This window comes from Nipponia nippon, unplaced genomic scaffold (genome assembly GCF_047370975.1).
Source record: "Nipponia nippon isolate SJK-2023a ecotype South Korea unplaced genomic scaffold, ASM4737097v1 scaffold_3, whole genome shotgun sequence".
Classification (NCBI taxonomy): domain Eukaryota; kingdom Metazoa; phylum Chordata; class Aves; order Pelecaniformes; family Threskiornithidae; genus Nipponia; species Nipponia nippon.
The window spans coordinates 11705134-11726868 of NW_028262347.1; the positions used below are offsets into that span (position 1 = coordinate 11705134).

General features: G+C 35.7%; 1 protein-coding gene across 2 annotated transcripts in view; it reads left to right on the plus strand.

Annotated features, from left to right (window-relative positions):
- The window catches only part of CACNA2D1 (calcium voltage-gated channel auxiliary subunit alpha2delta 1), a 436336-nt gene that overhangs the window by 361189 nt on the left and 53412 nt on the right, over positions 1 to 21735 (plus strand). For both annotated transcript variants that reach the window (XM_087765875.1, XM_087765876.1), the window contains exons 13-18: positions 11349 to 11427; positions 13483 to 13532; positions 15126 to 15215; positions 18308 to 18376; positions 19984 to 20058; positions 21419 to 21493. In XM_087765875.1, coding sequence (XP_087622001.1) covers positions 11349 to 11427; positions 13483 to 13532; positions 15126 to 15215; positions 18308 to 18376; positions 19984 to 20058; positions 21419 to 21493 — 438 coding nt within the window. The remainder of the gene's footprint in view (positions 1 to 11348; positions 11428 to 13482; positions 13533 to 15125; positions 15216 to 18307; positions 18377 to 19983; positions 20059 to 21418; positions 21494 to 21735) is intronic.

A 21735-nucleotide genomic window follows, 5' to 3' on the forward strand; every position in this document is an offset into this window, starting at 1 on the left:
TGCCCCAGTCTCTACTAAGAATGTGACTTGGATTCAAGATCCTGATTAGTCCCAAAGAAAAGGCTAAAACATGCTCTGTCACATCTCCAGGAAATCATAGTCCCATTCTTTAATCTTTTGCACTATACAGGATAGAATTTAGGATACAGCATTTAATTTGCTATACAGAATAGAGTGTCTTTAATAGAGGAATGAGAAACTGGCTTTGCAATCTTGTACTTGTGTGATTATGGAAAACAACATTCAAGTATGAGCTTTTCATTATTTTCTCGTGAAGTTTTCACAAACATTTTTACAGGTCTTATTCCTAAAAAATAGAGACAAAAAAAAAAACAAAATTAAAAAAAAAATTCTGATTTTTTTTCAGAACAGAGTCAGCCCCCATATGCAGTCTTTGAATTCTTAACCTGTTATGTGTCTCCACTCCTCTGTTTGTTTCTATATTCAGCTTATATTTGAAGTCAGTAATTTTAGTCAAAGTCATATTCATGTTAGCCTTGTATGAAATTCAGAAAGATGTATTCAGTGTTTGCTGAGGCTTAGGGAGGAATTCTGTGCTTCATAATCTCATTATTAGTTGCGTGCAAAAGAAGACATTTAATCCATACTGACCAAAGAACCTGGAGTGCAAGCTGCAAATGTATTTTTTTAATAATTCTGACTTTATTTAAATGGATCTTTTTAACAAGAAAGAATTTGGTTTTTTGACAAATGATTTTATGAAGTCACCTCTTTGCAGGTGATAAATTGTACTATGCAGATTGCCCATATAGTAGTATCTATCCTACATGTAGACAGGAAAAACAACAATAACCTCAATGTTTGCTGCTGCAAACTTAGTTTGTAGATGCTATTTTATTTGAAAACAAAAACAGAGACAATACCAAAAACCTCTAAGGCAATATTTTGTCTATAATAAATTTCTCTGTAGGAAGCATATTTATAAATAAGGCTGAAGAACTTTTTTTTTTTTTTAAAAAAAAAAAGACAGACTTTGTGAGAGATTATTAAAACTCACTTACCTTACATCATAGACTGAAAACCAGCTTATATCTTGTCACCTAAAGTGTGATTTAACTACAGTACCTTGTCTCTGTTCTTTTCTTTCAGCCATTGTGAATGCAAAATTTACATCTAGATTTACTCAGAACACTTTTACAAGCTGTTTAACATACCAGGGCTATAGACAACCCCCAAGGTTGTTTTACCTGTGGAATGTATGTAGGCTCAGTTCTATTTATTTTTTTTTATGAAAATTTAGTTTATTTAGCTGATTACAAAAGAAATGAAAATGCATATCATTCAGTATAGGAGTGATTAATTGTATTGTTTTTATTATTAAACCATCCATAGGATAGATGGTATCTGTAAATCTGTATATATGCAATGTTTCTCATAGACAATCCTGAGATTTCAGGTGCAGTTTGGCAAGAGGTACAATGTGGCAGCATGCACAGTGATTGCATTATTTGCTAACTGTGAAGGACATTCTCTGTTACACGATTGCGCATAAGACTCAGTCTTTCAGCCACACTAGGACATTTGCCAGGTGCTGACAGCAGGCATCGTCACTGCCTGCTTGTGTCAGTGATGGAATGTCTTACCTGCAAGCAGAGACAAGGTCAGATTGCCCTGAGCACAGTCCTATATGGCACTGCTGAGTTTTCACTGTTATACAGTAGTTATTTTTTTTTTTTTTCCCCCAAAAAAAGGAAAGGGAACCAAACTTGAAACATTTTCATTCCTCACTCTCCCTCTTCTAAGGTGATCTGAAGATACCGTTGGGTTCCCAGGTCAACCTCCAAGAAACAGCATGTGAACATGGACAAAAGTCCCTTCGCCTGTTTAGTTAGCATACCCTTTTTCAAGCTCACTAAATCCTTTTCATTTGGAATGTTCATGTTCCCGTGAAGATCAGGCCATTGTAAAATTAGACGTGAACTTTGTATAACTGATAATTCCAGACAGGAAGATTTCCTGTAATGGGTTCTGCTGGAAATGAGAATTTCCGCTGGCCCCTTCCCTTTCCCCCCATTCTTTTCCCTCTTCTAATACAACTGTTTGGCATTTGCAACCCTTTAGTTTCAGTGTTTTCCATGCTGTACAAGAACTGGAGTAACAGGAGTAAAAAATGGAAGGAGTACCTATACAAAGGGGATAGTTAATATACTATTTTCAATCAAAGACTACTTGCATGAAAAAAAAAAAAGCAGAGCACCTGATTAAAATTCATATTTGAAATATTCAATAAAATATTAAATATTCCTTTAAATCCTTAGCTGATATTTGTAATATTTCTTCCCCGGGGCTTATAAGGCCAAAAAAAAAAAAAAAAATAAAGAAAAAGAAAAAAAGAAGGCTTGGTGTCACAATATGAACAGTAAATATCTCTGTAATTAATCTGGTCCTTTCCAGCTGCTCAGCTGCCTCCAAATGTTGTTTTGACTATCAAAGAAACGCCTAAAATGCTTTTATTCCAGAGTACAAAGGGAATTACTTTGTCAACTGCTTTGTCTGGTTCCTGATATGGGCCACCAAATTTACAAGGAACTCTCAGAAAAAAAGACTTTTTCTTCAGGGAATGCTAAATGCCGAGTGTCAGGGAGAAGCAGCTTAGGGAAAAGGCAGAATTTAATTGTTTTTCTTTTCAGCAAAGAAACTTCATTATTAACATAACCGAGGAAGGAAACAGATCAACTGAGTAAATAGAACCCAGGTAGTCAAAGTAAAACATTCAACAGCTGAATTGTTAAAAAGATGATAGTATAATTTCTTCAACTGAAGACTGGGAGACAGGATGAGTGGCTAGAAAATCACCTGATCCAAACTGCGTGGTTTACATTTATTTCCGAGGTGATGTGGGGTGGTCCAGTGAGGATGGCATTTTTGGTGGAAACCACAGAAGAAGCAACCAGTGTATTGGCATCCTTTGAACCAGAGCTACAGCCACAAATCTGCATCTCAGACGACTACTTGAGGACTATTTTGGAATTTTCTAGATAAAATCCATCTCTGCCTTTCAGCAGGATGAGTTAAGCATACAGCAACTGCATTACACTATCAGAGATACCATATTAATCTAAATGTCTTAAGGCACCATTTATATTGGTGAATTACATGGGCCCAAAACATAGGCTTGGACACTGTCCTGCAATCATTTATATGTTTTAACTGTTAGTTAAACCTGGGAGGCTTTCAGCCTCTGCCAGCTGGCGCACTCCCAGACAAGGTGCTGGGACTGCTCCCAGGGCGGCAAGGAAAGGGGAAGAGGGAAGGAGCAATGGTTTACCTCCTATGCGTGTATGTGGGCTCTGTTGTCGCAGTTGCTCTTGAGGCCAGAGAGTTGGTCAAGGCCCAGGTTTTGGTATGGTAGACACAGCCAGATTGACTCTCAAATTTAAATTCAAGCATGTCATTGTGAAGTCCTACTGGTGTTCTTGAAAGCACAGCTTTTCTCTTTCTTACCGCTATTCTTGAGACTAATGTTGTAAAAAGCTAATAAAACAGAGCTGATGTATACTTACACCTAGAAAATGTTGAGATTAAAAACTTCACCTTATTTGTGGAGACAGTGTAGTACAGAGGACATAGCCTCCGCATCATCATGTAATATTCCTACATTAAGTTATTGTGAGCATACAGAATTGAATAATTCTGCTTATACTTCTGTGATACTTCTGGCTCATGAAAGATTAAGTCTAAACTAGGTGAAGACTTAAAGGATCACATCATCCGTGGTTCATCAATCTGATTATATTCAGTTTAGCAGAGGTAGATTAGTAGGTATCAGCAGGGTATTTATACCTTCATACTTTTAGCCGTCTGGCAGAAGAGGAAGGGGCACCATGTGCTAGCCCTTGAGTGAGTAAGGAATGAGTTGCTGTAGTTCCACAAGGTGGCACTAAGAAGATGGAGAACAGTGAAACTGAATGAGTATTTTTCTCAGTTCTGTGAGAGTGCTAACTGAAATTTTTCAATATGTTAACCATAATGGTGTTTTCAACCTCTGCACTAGAAAATATTCCCATTTGCATGCAGATATGTTTTCTTTGTGAGGAAACAAAAGAAAGCTGGATGAAACCACTTTTTTAAATTTTTTAAACACTTTGCTGTTCTCAAAACACATTTCAGAGATTCATGGCATTCACTTTAAAGACTTCTTCGGTGAACATGCAGCTTTCATCATATGCGTATTTTATGAAGACTTCAGGTATAATCCTCAGTTCCTTTTAGAGACTAATTGCATGTAACTACACCACACATCAATGTTCTTGGATGTATTTTCGCAATATATTAAGACTGTTAAATGGGTTTGGGCCCATATTAGCAGTATAGAATCATATCCAAAGCAAGTGAGATTCTCCAATAATCTCCTAATATGTAACAAACTTAATTTTTCTTTTTATTTTAAGATAGAAGAAGGATTAACATTAGATTATAATGTGAGCTAGTTTTGAAAGTGTCATTATTTCTTTTCTTTATTAGACCATAATTACGCAGACTATAATTAGACTATGAATTCGTAAGTTAGCATTGCAGCTTGAAGTTTGAGGTTGAATTGCAGTGAATGAAAAACAGTAATGATAGAGAAGACTGCAAATAAACATGGAAAGCCTGAGAGAAATAATTCACTGTGGATAAATGTCTAGAAAAGTAGTTCCAAGGACCTGTTCTATTAGTCTTTAAACACGTGCCTCAATTAAAGCATTTTTCTATTGATGTCAAGGGGATTACTTGCCTGGTTAAATGCCTTGCTGAATCAGAGCATAGAGGGTCAATTATGGAAAGACTTGACTAGGTGTTTTATCAAATTCATTCATACTTTCTTCATGTTTATAAATTTAAAGATGTCCAGCCTGCAATTATTTTTGCATCTAAATATTTGAGAGCTAAATTCTTATTGTTTCCCATGTGGGTTTTTCCCCCCAATTTCCCCACGTCTTTACATATTTTTGGAGAGTATCCAAAGCAAGAGGCAGATCCTAAAGTAGACATAAGCATCAAAAATACAACCTGATACATTTCAGTTGGTGTATCATGCCACTCTTGGTATTTCCTAACTTGATATAAAACTGTGAATTCTGCATTTTGAGTTCTAGACCTTTAAAACTTCACAACCTTAGCATCTGACTAAGTTTCATCCTCTGCTGCTTAGGTCTGTGTTCTGCGCAATTGCTGTTATGGGCAAAATGTGTAGGCAGCCTGAGAGACGCATACAAAAGCCTAAATCTCCAACTTCTGAACTTTCTTGAGCCTGGTATTCAGAGCAGTAGAAGTTATGAATTTGCTCAAACTGAGAAACATGAACTCAGACCTCTTTTGTCTGAGCACTGAACTCTCATTTAAAAGCTTAGAGGCACCACTGTCACAGTCATCTTCAAAAGAGTGAGCCCTGCTCAGTCCATCATGAGCCAACCAGCTTTACTCTTATGTGTGAATCACGCAGCTGTATCCATACTAATAAACGATCCAAGGCCAGGGTGCAGGCTGGAGAAATGTCCACAATTATCCATACTGTTTAGTAGTTAACAGACTCAACCGTATGGTTCTTGGCCTGTGGCAATCAACTCTTTTGAACAATGTCTGGGTTCAGTTCAGGCAGTAGCATGAGCCAGCGCCTGTTCCCAAAAGGCGTTATAATGAGATCACCCAATATGGGGGTGGGACAGGGAGGGAGGAAAGCAACATAATTTATCCGTCGAGATGTGAACCATGCTGTGCCATTTGCCGTCACAGCCTGAGAAAGAAAATGGGCTATGTCTCATTTTATTTACTGCATAAACATAGCCTAAGGGACCCTAAAGCTTCCCTCTAGCACATCATTGTGAGTCTTAGCCCTGCTGTTAAACACAGAACTTTTATTTCTCTTCTCCCTGTGCTTCCTAGGAAAACAAAGCCGCTTTACTCTTATAGATATACCCAAATGGTTCAGGACTGCATCCCTGGAAGTCCTGAATTGAGCAGTTCAGCATGACAGATTATGAACCAGAATTTAGGTGAAAATCTGTATTTGGTGCTTCCTATTGGCTAATCCTAGGTGGTTTCCTAATTAGTATATAGGATTTTCAGGTCGTCCTCTGAAGTTCTGTTCTTGGTTCAAATTGGTCATAAATGCCTTCTGGTCTCAGTTACTTCATAGCAGAATCCAAAATCATCTTCAGACTTCTGCCCACAGATGTAAAGACAGTAAGGGTAAGGAAAAAATGCATTCACTGTTTTAACTGTGGCAGCTTGAAAACCACATAACATTTCCCTGACCTATGGCAGAAGAGTACGAAAATGATTAAGTATTTTAAAGGCTATACTTGCAAGCAATTTAGAAGGTGGAGTGCATAATGGGATTTAGAAAACCAGTTTTATGATTTTATTCAGAAAAATAGGCTTTGTGTATTGTCCTCTTATTTCAGAACCGTATGTATTAAATATAAAGTGCAAACAATTTTTCATCATTTCTGATAATCTATAAATACATTAGTGGGGAAAATAATTTCCTGGATCATGCTGGAATTACTGAATTATTCCTCTATATCACAGCTTCTCTTGGACTGTAGTAAAAGAGATTATCTGTGAATCTTTACCTGCAGTTATAAAGGCCAGATTAAAATATTCTGAAATCATACTGTCATCATGAAAACTGAAGTTGCCTGATTTGATGAGATCAATTTTTGTCTCGTTAAGTGTGTTTATCTAGTGGTAGAGAAAGATGCACTCTTGCTGTTTTTACATGATAGACATAAAATGATGGGATTCATCTTGCTTACATCTAGTTGAGTAAATTAATCATGTAGCACTTTGGATATCTAATAAAGAAACATATATACCTCCAAAGGTCAGTTAATCTCCTCCTAAACAGAGAAATGAAGAGATGCACGTAAATGGTTTTTGAGAGCTCTCTCATTGCAATAGCACAGAATTCAAGACAAATAATTTATCTGTCCAAAAATATACATGTTCAACTGCTCTGAACTGCTTGCAGAGTGGTTGCAGTTTCTCAAAGTCTCGTAGGCCTACACATACGGCTTACACATATATGCAGTGGTCTAAACAGCAAGTGTGGGTTTTGTGCTTAGTTACCACTTTGAATTAACTTCACTCAAGCTGTTAATTTTCTGTAATACTCATAACATGATACACCCAAAGGAAGAGTCTAATTTAAACTTGCTTTGTTTTATTTTAATAGCAAAATGGAAAAAATAAGATAGGTAAAAAGCAACTGAGATCGGTAGGGAAGCAGCCTTTTCATGGGCAATGCTTCATTTCTGTCTTCATCACAACTCTCTTGAGTGCCACTATCGCCTAATATCTGTAGCAGTCAGAATTCCTCCATTCACCTTGGTTTTTAGGAGCTTTTTCTGCTAGAGAGAAATACAAAATAAAAAAAAAAAATATGTAATTAGGCAATTGTATTTTCTTCAATACAGTAATTCTTCCTCTATTTTCCATAGTTTTGGGTTTTGTCTACCACTTCCTCTGATTAGGAGTTGGATTTTGGCTTGTTTTCCTTTAATGGCCTTCATAGGATCCTAGGATAAGTCAGGTTGCAAGGGACCTCTGGAGGTCTCTAGTCCAATGTCAGGGGTAAGATCAAGCCAGGTTGCTCAGGGCTTTATCTAGTCTGGTCTTTAAAACCTCAAAGGAGGCAGACATTACAACCTCTCTGGGCAGCCTGTGCCACTCACTGTCTGACTGTCCTTACATTAATTCTACACTTGTTTTGTTTGTTAGTAAGCATATTGCTCTACTATATACTGTAAATGAATAATACAAAGAATAAAAGATTTTGTGTTTTCTCCCCAAGACTGGTTTCAGAGTGAGAAAAATACAGAGAATTAGCTACCCGTTACCAGCACATGATATATTCCTGACAGAACTAACAGCTCTGGAATTGAACTCTTGGTGGTAGAAATTAGGAATTTTATATTTCAGAACAATTTCAAGACTGTATCTGACTGGGCTGGCAGAGCAGGCTGGTGCCCATCTCTAGTTCTTCTCCGTTCTAAAGGTACAAGTTTTCTAGAAGTACTTTACTTCAAATAGTCGCATTGAAAATCAGAAAGTGTGACAGCTCCTGTTTGTTTTTCTGATTGTTCAATTGGTTTTTATTAATTTGAAAGTTATGTGTCTTTATGAAGGGAATAAATGGATCTCCTGTGTATGGAGGCAAGGTTGCACTTTCCCTGGGAAACGGTTTTGGGGACAGAAGTATCCATCCACTGGTGTGGATGGTGGTATCCATCTGCTGGTGTGGATGGTGGAGAGCAAGAGTCATAGCAAAAGCACCTGGGAACCTGTAGTTTATCCAGAACCTAAGAGGCTGCAGAGAAGCACAGAGAAGAAATAACCAGGCCTCAGTGGTGATGGAAAACAACTTCTTGGGATCAAAGAGTACTTGGCAGTTTGCTTCAACCAGAAATCCACTTAGTTGTTTGAAACCAAATTTAAAAGGAAGGACAGGCAAAGGGAGAGGTGCTTATATCCATTGTGTCTGATCTCGTTGCTCCAAGTGTTCTCAGTCATAAATTCCCTATTAAAAGTAATTAAATTTGTCTTTTTTAGTTTAAAAGCCCTTTGCCTTCTTTGGAGAGACGTCTTTAAGGAAAAGGTATAGACAGACGCATCTCAGTCCTTTGGCTGACTCTGGGTCCTGTCACAGAAAATGTTAGTACAGAGCATGTTTTTTTGCAAAAATTGGCTTGTTTAGTTTGACTTGCTGACTCATTTTTCCAGCTGGTCTGTCATTCTACTCAATTCCAGATGAGGCAATAGGAAAAAGAAAACTCTTTTGAATGTTCCACCCTCTTGCCAAACCAAGTAACAATTAAAACCTCCAATTTTCATTGCAGTTCTTTATCTCTGTTAATTATCCAAGGAACAGTAAATCAGATATATTGTCCTCTGCTTGTTGTCAATAATTTAAATTCTAAAGTCTTTATGGATTAGTTGCAGATTTAGCATGCTGCTTCTTTTCCCTAAATTACATACTATTTCACAACTTGAATCCAATGCAGTGTTTCATTTTTACATTTGAGATCAAATGCTAGACAGTCAAGTCTAATTGACTCGTGTTTTATACACACACAAGCAAACCCACATGACTCTGTCTTAACTTAATTAGTTACTTTTAATCCGAAAGAGACATCAGGTCATTCAACTATCTAACTAGTGGCCTTCAGTGGGGTTTTTCTTATTGAGCCATAATTTTTGAGAAGAATGTAATCTGAATCAAACGTTTAGTGGACACTAAACTGGGAGTAGTGGTGAGTCCAAAAAAAAGAACAGAAGTATAGTAGGCAGGGACCTTGTGAGCTGAGAGATACCAATAGAAAATAGCATTGTGATATTCACCTTGGAAAAAATAGATGTTAATTAAATAGAAACAGAAAGATCCATTAGAAGAGTTGTAGCTGACATTTTGTAAAAGAGGTCAAGAACAAACGGGGAATGGGAAATGTAGCTTGAATTTACAATGTGATACAGTATTAAAAAATAAATGAGATGTAGACATAGGTGAAGTCATGTTCACACTATCAATACTGATATTTTCAAGGTAACAGAAGGCATTTTTCATCTGTCTCTATCCATATGAACTATGAGAACAAAATTTTACCATCATACTTGTACAGTCATTCCCATACCTATCTGGGTAACTAGAACTATAATTGGCTTGACTCATTACTGAGAAATGACCCCATATGGGATAGTCTTATTAGTTTTATTGAAAAACTTTGAATTTTGTCTGTATTTAAAGAAAACAAGCACCTGAATCAGAATTCAGACCAGCAGAGTAGTTGTTTTAATTCTGCTTTTAACTGCAAAAGCAAAGGGTTTGTACAGATAAAGCAAATCGAAATGCATTGTTAACTAAAAATGACATCTAGCACAAAGCTTTGTTCACCCTCCTTGCATATAGGGGTCAACGCTAATAAAGTTTCATCAATTGCTAGCTGCTGACTGATGATTTGGAGCTATTCCTACAGCCTTTGGATAATACATAAGCTCTGATTATGTCACACAATTTTTGTTACTTATTTGACAAATGAAGGTTTAGGTAGTAATTGCACATGCTAAATAATATGATGAAAATTTGTATGAATATTCATTTAAAAACTTAGCAATGATCAGTAGTTTACAAGGAGTCCCTGCAGTTTTATATTGTGAATATTATTTAAAGAAAACATTACCTTGTTACTCAGTTACAGCCCGCATGCAAGTTAATTGTATTATGTTTTAATTTTAAACATAGTCATCAAGCTCCATAGAAAGGAATTCATATTCTAATTTCATGTTGTGATCTGTGATTTGTAAAATGAAGTGGTAAAGTTAAAGGTCTGTAAAGAAAATGATGCCTGAAAAGGAAAGGCAGTCTGGGTCTTGGACATTCCTTTAGAAGGACATGATAACAGTGAACAGCTTATTAAAACTGTTGGGAAAATATGTTTCCCACCTTTTACAGAAACACTCAGCTTTGGAGCAAAATGTTCAGCCAGAAGCTGTAACATAATATCTGTGATTTTTCTATGTGTCTTGTAGGATTTTTAATTTGTATACAGCAATACCAGGTTTTGGTTTAATTTTTTCTCATTCAAATCAGACAATTTGCATGGAAAATAATTTCATCTGAGAAGCCTGTTTTCAGTCCAAAACTTCGATAGAATTTTGTGAATTCTTCTGAAGTCATAACTCCTCTCAGTTGCTGAGATAGGTTGGAGTTGAATTGGCTAAACAGAATAGAATTATGCATATAAAACATATAGCTTTACTGAATATCAAGAGCTTAAAGTGAAATTTTAGAAGCTTAACCCTTTCATGGAACTCTGTTGAACTAATTTAGTGGTTTTACATGAAAAAGACTGAAAGTCTGAGCAAAATGAGAATTTGTTTTCTGTAGTATCTGAAAATTTCATATCTTTTTTCCTGAAATTATTTTATTTCCTAAAAAATCCTGATTTCATTGCTTTGAATTCTACTGCCATGCATATGTTCATTTTAATTCATTGGTGAGTGTTTAATATTGATAGGACATTATGTCAACTAATTTAACAAAACCTGAAGAGTTATAATTACCACCCTAGGAAAAGAAAAAAAAAATTAAACAGTTCATGGACAGTAAACAATGTAACAGCTTTAAAGTATGACAGATGCATTGAAAGAACGTTCTTCCTGAGTTCTACTTCATGGACCAAATAATAGGAATACATAAAATATCATAATAACAGTGTATCTATTATGGTGATAAAAAATGGAAAATTCACACTTTTCTTTTTCTGTTCAAACGTATGAAAAATCCAAGTATCATTAACTTGAGAGTCACAGCTAATTAACAACATATTGTTTTTTAACTTGCATAGGTACGTGTGTTCACATTTTCTGTTGGTCAACATAATTATGACAAAGGACCCATACAGTGGATGGCCTGTGAAAATAAAGGTACTGTGTTTTTCTTTGAGACTATTCTTTGCTAGAGCTTTGGACAGGCCATATCTTTATTTTTCTTTAAAAATTACAGGGCTTTTTTTCAGCCTGATTTTTAGCTTTTTTGTATTTTTAGTAAAAGTTCCAAAAAGTTATTTGATGAAATAATGTTTATATGCATATATATATATACATATATATAAAAAGAATAAGCTTGGATATTTATTTCTGATTACTTTATTTAAAACTTTATATTGTAAGAAAAATATCAAAGTATTTTTTATAGTAATAATAATAAGATATTATGGTTCAGTTTTGAGAACTCTTGTTGTAATAGCCATCTATGAAAAGATGGAACTGATGACAGATAAGAAATTAAGCAAAGCTGTTTTATATTAAGGGGTCTGGACAAAGGGATTTTTTGTTTGGTTGGTTGGCTGGTTGGATTTCTTTCCAGATGACCAGATGACTTGCATTATTTTTCCCTTCTTTGATGAAAATATCAAAATTATTCTTGCTGTGATTTCTTAGATTCTAAGAGCATCTTACATTTTGTTTTATTTTTATCCTGATTTCTTTATGTAAGGAAAAAAAAGGTTTAAAAGGTGAGAGTAAGGAAGTAAAATGCTTTCTGCTAAAATTTCTACATGAAAAATGTGGTCAGAAACATTTTAAAAAAGTGTGAGAAAGAGGTGTCTCAAGTACCTTACAGCATAGTTATGGAACAAGAGATAAGAGATAAATACAGATAAATAGAAAATAGAGAAATTATCAAATGATATTGTTTAATATCTTAAATAGAGCAATTTCCAGGCCTGACTGAAAAAGTGGAAGTATTTTACAAATCAGTAAAAAGGAAGACGTGAAAGGTGGGATAGATTACAAAGGGTCTTGAAGATTAAGACTGCCAGGGAAGGAGGATAAGATATGATTCTCAGGTATGAAAATAACATAAACCAAAAAGAAGAAAAAGATATAGATACAGAAACAAATAATGATATAGAAGAATCCATAGCCTGTATGAATAGCATGCATAGTCTCGTGAATCCCTCAGTATGCTGGCAAGTTATGCAGAAGATACTACAATGTCATGTAAAGCAGATTGTATTGTCGGATGGTTACTGAAAATCATTTGGTTTTTTGAACAGGAATTTTTTAACTAACGTCTTTGTATCTCAAAATACTGTGTGCATGTGAACTCCATTGTTTTAAAACAAATGAGGACCAGCTGGCTTAAAGCATAACCACCTATGTCATCTTATTGTTGAGGCAAAATGATCATAATCTTCTGTCCAAAATTAATGGGATTATTTTTTTGCATATCCAAAGAAGCATTCTTTTTTTTTTCCTTAATTAAAAGTTTTAATTTATTGTCAAGTCAGGCATTGCTTACGGCAAAGTAAACGACTAACCTCAGCACTCCTACCTCTCCGGTCCTCCCCACTCCCTTCCAATTTGACTTACAACTTATTTGGTCTGAAACTGCACCTCAGTGCCTGTCTTTTCAGTCTTATTGGTGCATATGGGCAATATTTTTAAGTCAAACAAATAAGTGATATAATCAGTGATGAATAAAAACATTTCTGATGTTCAGTTAGAAGAAATGTCAGTTTGATTTTTACATTCTTTACACAGAGTGCCTTATATTTTTCTGCTATGAACTTCACTGTTGTGGCAGACTGTAGCTATACTCACATTCCGATATGCATTCAGCATATAATTCTGTTGCTGTCACAGTGTATTAAAACGACCATTACATATACTTGCACATCAGAGTAACTGGGAATTCCGGAGTACAAATTCAGTACGTTATCTCAGCTTTAAAAACAACAGACGAAAGAAACACATTATATACTCTCAATGCTTAAGAGTAACTAACATGGCCTATATGGCATGGTAACCCATCATATGTGGCCACACGTTGTGGTGGCATCTACTAAAAAAGTATTCCATTCATACGTTAAATTAAATAAACTAATTTACAAATTACAAGCTAAATGAAATTCCTCAAGATTAAGAGACTAGCAATATATTATAGTAAAATGACATTATTTCTGTTCCAAATTTTAGGTTATTATTATGAAATTCCGTCCATTGGAGCCATAAGAATAAACACCCAGGTAAGTCTGTTGGCCAAATGTAGACACTGTTGTAAAACAAACAAGTGGGGTAATTTTTTTAAATGTGTCACGTTTCACCTCTGTTTGAATCAATTAAATTTTAAGATACACTGCATGAAGAACAGGGAAAAAAAATAAGGATTTCTTTTACATATGAGGTATTCTGTTAAAGTATTCTAATTTATTTATTTGTTTTTAGTAGTTTCAGTGAGCCAATTTACAATGTGATCCCTGCTTCCCTGGCCAGCTGGCCCACAGCAGCTTGCATGCATACTAGTCACGCTAGCATCCTCTAAAGCAGGCTGACCATGTGCACACAACATCGCATTTGAAGCAATCTGTATCCTGCAGACCTTCTCTGTACACAGATTATGTTTTGGGCTCAGTTTTCTTCCTGGTCTTACATGGTCCCTCTTTGATCCTGAGACACGGCAATAATTTTTTTATGAAGTTCTATAACACCAATAATTTTTTATAATGTGTCTAGACAGTCACAGCCTGGCTCCTGCCATACTTACAGCATGATCCCAAGGGTTTGTATTATGCAGAGAAGGCTGTGGATGTTTGTGGGGGCATAGCCCTGCCAGAGCATCTGAACTCAGGGGGGCAGAAAGTGACCTGGTACAATCCTGCTTATAGGAGAGGTTCCTGGATTGATCCAACCAGTCTTGGAGAGACACAGCTTTTTTCCTACAAAAAGGATGCAGGACAGTTTTAGGAACCATGCATGTCAATAATTAAGGGCACAGGACCCTGGAATTATATGGTGTGATCCAAACTGACAGTATAGATGAACAGATATTCTCTTTAGTTGCCTGAAAGTCCATGTATTCACATGTCCAGAAAAGCAGGGAAATATCATAGCAGTTCTTTGTCTTTCCAAGGCCAGGCATGACATTTTTTGGCAGAAAATTAGTCCTTTTTTGGCTTGAATAAGAGTCCTTTGATTCTGTTAAACTCTTCCAGATAGTGTCTGGCAAGAAATATCCCTAATATGATCAGACAGATAGAAAAAATTGAAGACTGAAACAAGTTTGATGGCATCCGCTCCCAAACCAGACCAGAAGTCTGACATCTCATAAGATCACCAGCTTTAGCCATATTCCATGACTGAAGGAAGGCAGGGACTATTAGGTTTTAAAACTGAATTTTTTGTTTCAATAGAAGTTATGCAAGTTCTTGCTGTAGGAGCTTAACATGCCCAGCTGCTACAACACTCACCCTCCATTGCCTGCTCTCTCTTCTGGGTTGAAGGTTCTGCAATCTGCTTGTAATTTCATTATGTCATTAGCAATTAATTTGGGAACAGAAATAGTTGTAATTCTCACTTCATGGAAAGAGAGCAGTGGTTATGGATGTGTAAGGTCCATGTGACTGAGATTGAAATACAGGAATTGCCTTGGCAGTAAATACTGTAAACTGAAGACTAAATTGTTGGGTAGTATAATTTTAAAGAAATAATTAAATACTACTCCTGTATTAGTGGTGAATTTTGACTTGTCTTTTGATTGTTTTTATTTCATTATTTTTTATGCTGTTTCTGGACTTGGTCAAATAACTGCCTTCTGATGACTTTATTACTCTTTTTGGCAGGAATATCTGGATGTTTTAGGAAGACCAATGGTTTTAGCTGGAGAGAAAGCCAAGCAAGTTCAATGGACAAATGTCTATCTGGATGCTCTGGTATGATGTGTATTTATCTCTAGTAAAGTAGGAATCTTATCAAATCAGTAACTATAGGGGTCCATTTTCCACAGTTCTGAGGACTCAATTTCCTAGAGTTCCAAACATAATATTCTCACAGCATCTGTACACTTCAATAGAGCAATTTTCTGAACAGCTATTTCTAATGTGTTGGTCATTACTTGCATCTAGTATCCTCCTAAGTGTCCTGAAATTTAACAGAGAAAAGCAATTTATCCTACACACAGATCTTTAAGTGTATGTCATTGTTGTCCTCAAATTAACAAAAGAAAAAAGCACCTAATAGTTTTCTAGTGCTGTACCTGTGCTGCAGTAGATGTCATCTGTTATGTTACTGGTGTGGAGATCTTTTTTCTTTTTTTTTAAAGCATTTCAGACAGAATGAAACCTGTCAATGTTACTGGGTATTTGCACAGATTTTGAACTTGGATCTCTAAACTATCATGGTTGTTGTAATTACTTGCTTGCTCAAGGTAATGATTTTTTTTTAATTGGATAGTGTATATAATGGGGAAATAAACAAAAAGATATATGAAATGCTTTCCTTGCTGCTGAATTTATCACTTCAGTCTTGTAAAACAAACATATTCAGGAAACTACGAAATACAAAGCATTATTAGCAGCAATCCAATCTGTTGCTCTAGATAACCTTCTTCTGAGTAACTCTAACTACGCAAAAATTACTGCAAAATGGTCATCTGGAATCATGTATTTATCCAAGTTCACTTGGTCATCTAATGTCATGGCAAAATCCACTTCTTCCTGTCAGTCAGCATTACTGTAAAATTTTTATCAACACATCATAGAACTGAGTGTGATACAGAGGAGCTAGTTTTTCTTTGGAATTTCAATGGCCAGAAGTTCATTAACCATGTGTTCTTGGTTACTGTTGAGGTACTTACTGGAAACATAGAGGATGTTATGACGAAAGTTCATATGTTCTGTACATATCCTGTTGTAAAGCCAAAGCTCAATTTGTAACTGGGGATAAAGAGAGATCTGTTTATTGAAGTAAAACGAGTGATACCTGCAGACTTCTGTTGTGTTGCTTTATATTTTCAGTGGGTTCATTCAGTTTTTCCTTCAAGCTTTTCTCCATTCATGTGTTATGTATGTTTGTTTGTGTATATATAAATTTATATATATTTGTGTGTGTGCATACATGTACATTTATAAAAAGTCAGAGATGTACTTTTTACTAATATATTTATTAAGTGAAGACCAACCCAAGCTAAACTGTTGAGGTAAATTTGTGGACTTTCTCATCACAGATGAGAGCATAAAGGCACAGGTGTATTTAATCAACTCTGATTCTTGATTTTAGCAGGGATGGGGACTAACTTGTCACAGTGGTTCTTTGTCTTAAATTCCCGAAAGCAATTCCCTCCTGTAGGGCTTGCCCTTCTCCTGCTTGTGCCTCACTGGGCTTTGTCCTATCCTTTTTTCTTACTGTCCAGCAGCTGTTTTGGGGCTAAGGCTAAAAAAATGCAAAGTATATTACATGAGGCCACATTTGAATTGAGCTTAAATTCAGGTTATGAAATCCTAAAGAGATACTGTCATTTGATGCTGACTTTCAAGACCATCTTTAATAATTTGATGTATTTGTGGCAATTCACGCCTCTTTTCTTGCCCTGTTCCTTCAGGTTCTGTAACAGTGTTGCTCTGATCTCAGTTTCTGCAAGATAATCCCAGAATTTTCAGATACTTTCAGGTTTACCAGTTAGTCATAATTTATTCACAATTATTGTCCTCTCTAACTGTACATTTTTGGGGGAGGAGAGGGTGTTATTCCCCATACATACCCCTCCTGCTTCATTATGCATCTTTTCAATTCTCCTTCTAGAAAATATCATCCTCTCTTTTCTTCTGATTCATCTCCATTTCTTGTTTCTCTTATTCTCCTAAAAAGTCCAGTTCTCCTTCTCTTCATCTTGCTTGTTGTAACGTTACTAACTCTGATCTCATCACCTTTCATTCAATACACAAACTTAAGCTCATGAAGGATGGTTTAAAATTCAAAATGGTGCTACTAGACTGGGCAAACAGAAAGCTGATTTCATTAGAGTGGATTAATATTTTAGCTTATTTTTTTCTAATAAAACAAAGGCAGAGAAGTGATACAGTTCATCACGAAAATACATGGAACTAGTAAGTGTCAGTGAGGGGGGGGGAATCTGAAATTAAAAATAAACATTAGGACAAAAAAAGGTAGAATAGAATCATAGAGTCATAGAATGCTTTAGGATGGAAGGGACCTTTAGAGGTCATCTAGTCCATCCCCCCTTGCAATTGGTAAAGCTGCCTGTGGACAATTGGGGATGGAAGACAAATCTCTTCAGGCTATTTAAAAGTATGGTTTTCTGGATCCTATTTTCAGTATGAGTTGTGACTGTTCATAGAAGAAAAAACAAATTTCTTATATCTTCCCAAATAAGTGCAAAACCCTTGCCTCAGTACCAGAAGAGACTGTGTGATTTTGCAGAACTGATGAAGGATATTATTGCAAGCCATTGAAAAGTAGTGATGATACGAAAAGTAGTAGTATTACCTGTTAGATTTTTCTGTTGATTATGCCTGTATGTATTTGTTGCCTACCTATTTACTATCTTTACGTTTAGATTGGCTTTCTCTGTTTTTCTTTTCTTTTTTCTTTTCTTTTTTTTTTTTTCTCCCCCCCCTACTAGCTGGAGTTTTTAGTATAGTGTGAACTGTAGCTGTAAACATGTTTTCATAACATTTCGTTTTTATTAAACTATTATATCCTAAGTTGATGCACACCATCTATTTTTAAAAAGCAATTTATTATTCTCACCAACACACAGACACAAAAAATGTAATTTTAACTTTCTATGCATAAAATTATGCAGTATTATTTATTAATTATTTAGTCTTAATTATGTAGTATTATTTTTTCTTTTTTTACAAACTATAAGTCTGTACTCTAATCTAGTGTTTGGCTCCAGTGGATTGCAGTGTTTAGCTACCTGGATTGTTCTAATATATTATAGTTCAATATTTGTTATTTAACTAAAAAGTCTTTTTTTCCCCTCTGTGTGATTATTTCCTAGGAGCTGGGCCTTGTGATTACTGGAACTCTACCTGTCTTCAATCTAACAAAAGAACAAAATGGGAAAATAGTAAGCTGTTACTTAAAGAAAGAAAAAAAACCCCACATTTATTTGAATTAAATTTAATGCTAAACTCCTTGAAAAAATGTGTATTTCCATACAGCTTTCTGCAGTTTGTCTTGTACATCAGAAACAAAGGGGTTATCTCTAGCTGCCTGATAACCTCCTGGGAACAAGAAAATGCAGATCGCCCTTTTTGTAGTTCTGAGTTTCAGGGTATGAAATACCTTGATCTATCTCTGTGACCTGGTGGCAGTGGGAGTGCATTAAGTGCTCAATAGATGGGAAGCATATGATGATATTATTCAGGTCTTGCCAAGAAAGGACAGTCAGATATATTTGTAACAAGCCTGTGAAGCTATGACATTTCAAGGTAAAAGGCGATGATGTAGAGTCTTTAAATTAATTGTTTGTAATGATAATAGAAAATAGCACTGTGTACTTAGATTAAAGTCTAAGTATTAAATAAATACAATTCCCCATCCCTATTACAGTCTGATAAGGAAAGTCCTTTTCACAAAATCAAAGTGCTGCTTTTTTAAAATCAGACCTAGAATATGCTTTACAATGTGTGGTAAAATGCAGTAAGTTTGGTGGGATACTCCTGTTCATTCAGGTCAAAATACACAGAAGTTTAGACAAGATAGTCTTTGATTCAGTTTCTGAGATATTACATAGACTCAGAATGAATAAATATGAATTTGATCACTACCGTTTCTTTTATTTACTTTCAGAATAGTTCTCTCAGTTTCCCTTTAAAAACAAAACAAAACAAAAAGGTTTCATAATTCATAATACAAGATAATGCCTGGAATTCACTGAGTCTGGTTGCAAAGTGAGAGACTACTGTTTATCAAAGGATGACTTTCTGAGAAGTAAAACAGCCGTGGTCTAGTTCAGAGGACCTGGATGGAACAAGAGGAAAACTGGAATCTGCTCGACTTAGGTCTCTATATGAATTTTAGGTTACAGACTGCAAGATGCATCTTCCAATACATATTCCAAATTGATTTAATATGGAGAAGGGATTCAGGTGATACTATGTAAATGACTGCTCCCCTTTTCTGTAGTAGGAAAATAAATTACAAGTGAAATAAATGTAGTGCCCGAGTCCCTGACTTCAAATGCTGATGATTGTTTTAGTCAGTGGGGTTTTTTTTGGTTTGGTTGGGGTTTTTTTCACTCGTCATTATACCATAGCCAAAAGAGGTTAATTGTTTTGTGGTCTCACTTATCAATTACCCAACCCAAGCGTGCAATAGTAGCTCTGTATTGGTGCTAGTAATTTAGTATCTACATCATTGCCAATATTAATGCATCACTTTTGCTTTCACCTCTTTTGTTCTTAAATTTATTGTTTATTCATCCAGGAAAGCAGCAGTATTCATCTTCATAAACAGTTTTCATATTCTATACTAAATTCTGAATGTATTGAATATTATTTTGAATCACTTGGATATTATTTAAAATATTTGGAAGAGAAACATAAGCAAATAGGCAACTTTTCAAGTAGTATCTGTCAAACGAGACAAAGACAAAGTCAAAATTCACTGACTTGCAGTTATTACGCATTGTAAATATGCCAAACGTATTCTAACATTTTGGAATCTTACCAGAATCAGCTGATTCTTGGAGTAATGGGGGTTGATGTCTCTTTGGAGGACATAAAAAAACTGACACCCCGATTTACGGTAAGTTTCTTGTGTTGGTGGTTTCTCTTTATGTCTGATTTATGTATGATTTCTTTGCATGCTCTTTCATAAGTCATGCAGCAATGACTGGATGTGAGTCAAAATACCAGCAGGCTTCTTTTCATATATTCTTTTCCATTGTTGTAGATTTTCTGACGGTTTTCTCTCCAGCCATATATGTGCTTCTGTGTGAATTGCCCATCAGGATGCATCTGTAAAAGCCAACTTTTACATTGGGGGATGTACTCCAAGTAATTATTTTCCTGTAGCTTAAGGCACTGCTGTTTAGCTGAGTGTTTGGTTCTTATCACAATGTAGAGTACGCAATCATTTCATCTAATAATAATACTTAGCATTTATATAAGGCAATTCTTTATAGAAAAGTTCTTTAATATACATGTTTGTCTGTACCCTACTCTGTATGATTGATTTATATATTGACATCTAGCTAGGGAACTTGTAAGAAAATAACTATTACTGTGGAAAACAACAGCTGAGGAAGCAAAGGAACATCACGAATTTGACCAAAAGCAAATGCAAAGTCCTAGAATGGAATAATCCAATGCCTCAGTACAGGCTGGGACAGACTGCCTCAAAAGGCAGGAAAGGGCCTGGGGGTCATGGTGGAGGACAAGCGGAACATAAGTTAGCAGTGTGCCCTTACAGTAAAGAAGGCCAACTGTGCAATGAACAGCTGGAGTACTGCGTCCAAGTTTGATCTCCTCAGCACAAGAAATAATAGACTGAGATGCTGGACAGAGTCCAATGCAGAGCCACTAAGTTAGCTAAGGGGCTGGAGTACCTGGCATATGAGGAGAAGCTGAGAGATGTAGGTTTGTTCAGATTGAATAAGAAACCTAACAGGTTACCTAATGGGAGTTATAGAGAAGATAGACCTTGACATTTCTTGAAGGTTTATAGCAAAAGACGAAGCAATCGACATCATTGTGGCAATGGAAATACCAACTGCAAATAAGGAAAAAAAAATCATTGCAAGGATGGTTAAACACTGGAGCAGGTTGCCCAGAGAGGTTGTGGAATTGCCATTGCAGGTATTCAAAGACCCTTTAAAACCTAGTTCAACTTTGACATTGGATCTTATTTTCATGTTAGCTCTGCTTTCAGTGAAAGGTTGTACCAGGTGACCTCCAGAGGTCCCATCAGCCTAAATTACTCTCCCAAGTTTATGATTCTAAAAGAGTATATTAAGAAATTATTTACTCTATGTTCATATCTCACATATTTCCTGATGCCTGAGGAAATTTATTTTCCTCAATGTGATCATTTCTTGAAAACTTTATTTATTGCTTTATTTATTACTTAAAACCTTGTAATGCTAAACCTCATTTCTTTTTTTCAGCTTTGTCCAAACGGATACTATTTTGCGATTGATCCTAATGGGTATGTGCTACTTCATCCAAATCTCCAACCAAAGGTATGAAAAACCTTCTAATTTATTTCTCTATTATAAGGGGAAATTGTCAGAAATAACAGAAACATCTAAGATCTACTGAAAGTGCCAGAGAGCAATAGTAAAGATTTCTCAGTTGTGGGGGTGTCAGGAAAATCTGTGGTGCATGTATGGCTTCATCCAAATCCACTTTAGTCAGTACAAGACCAGCATTGGCTTGTATTGAGTTTGGTTATCAATAAAGTAAAAAAGATGTATATTTTACA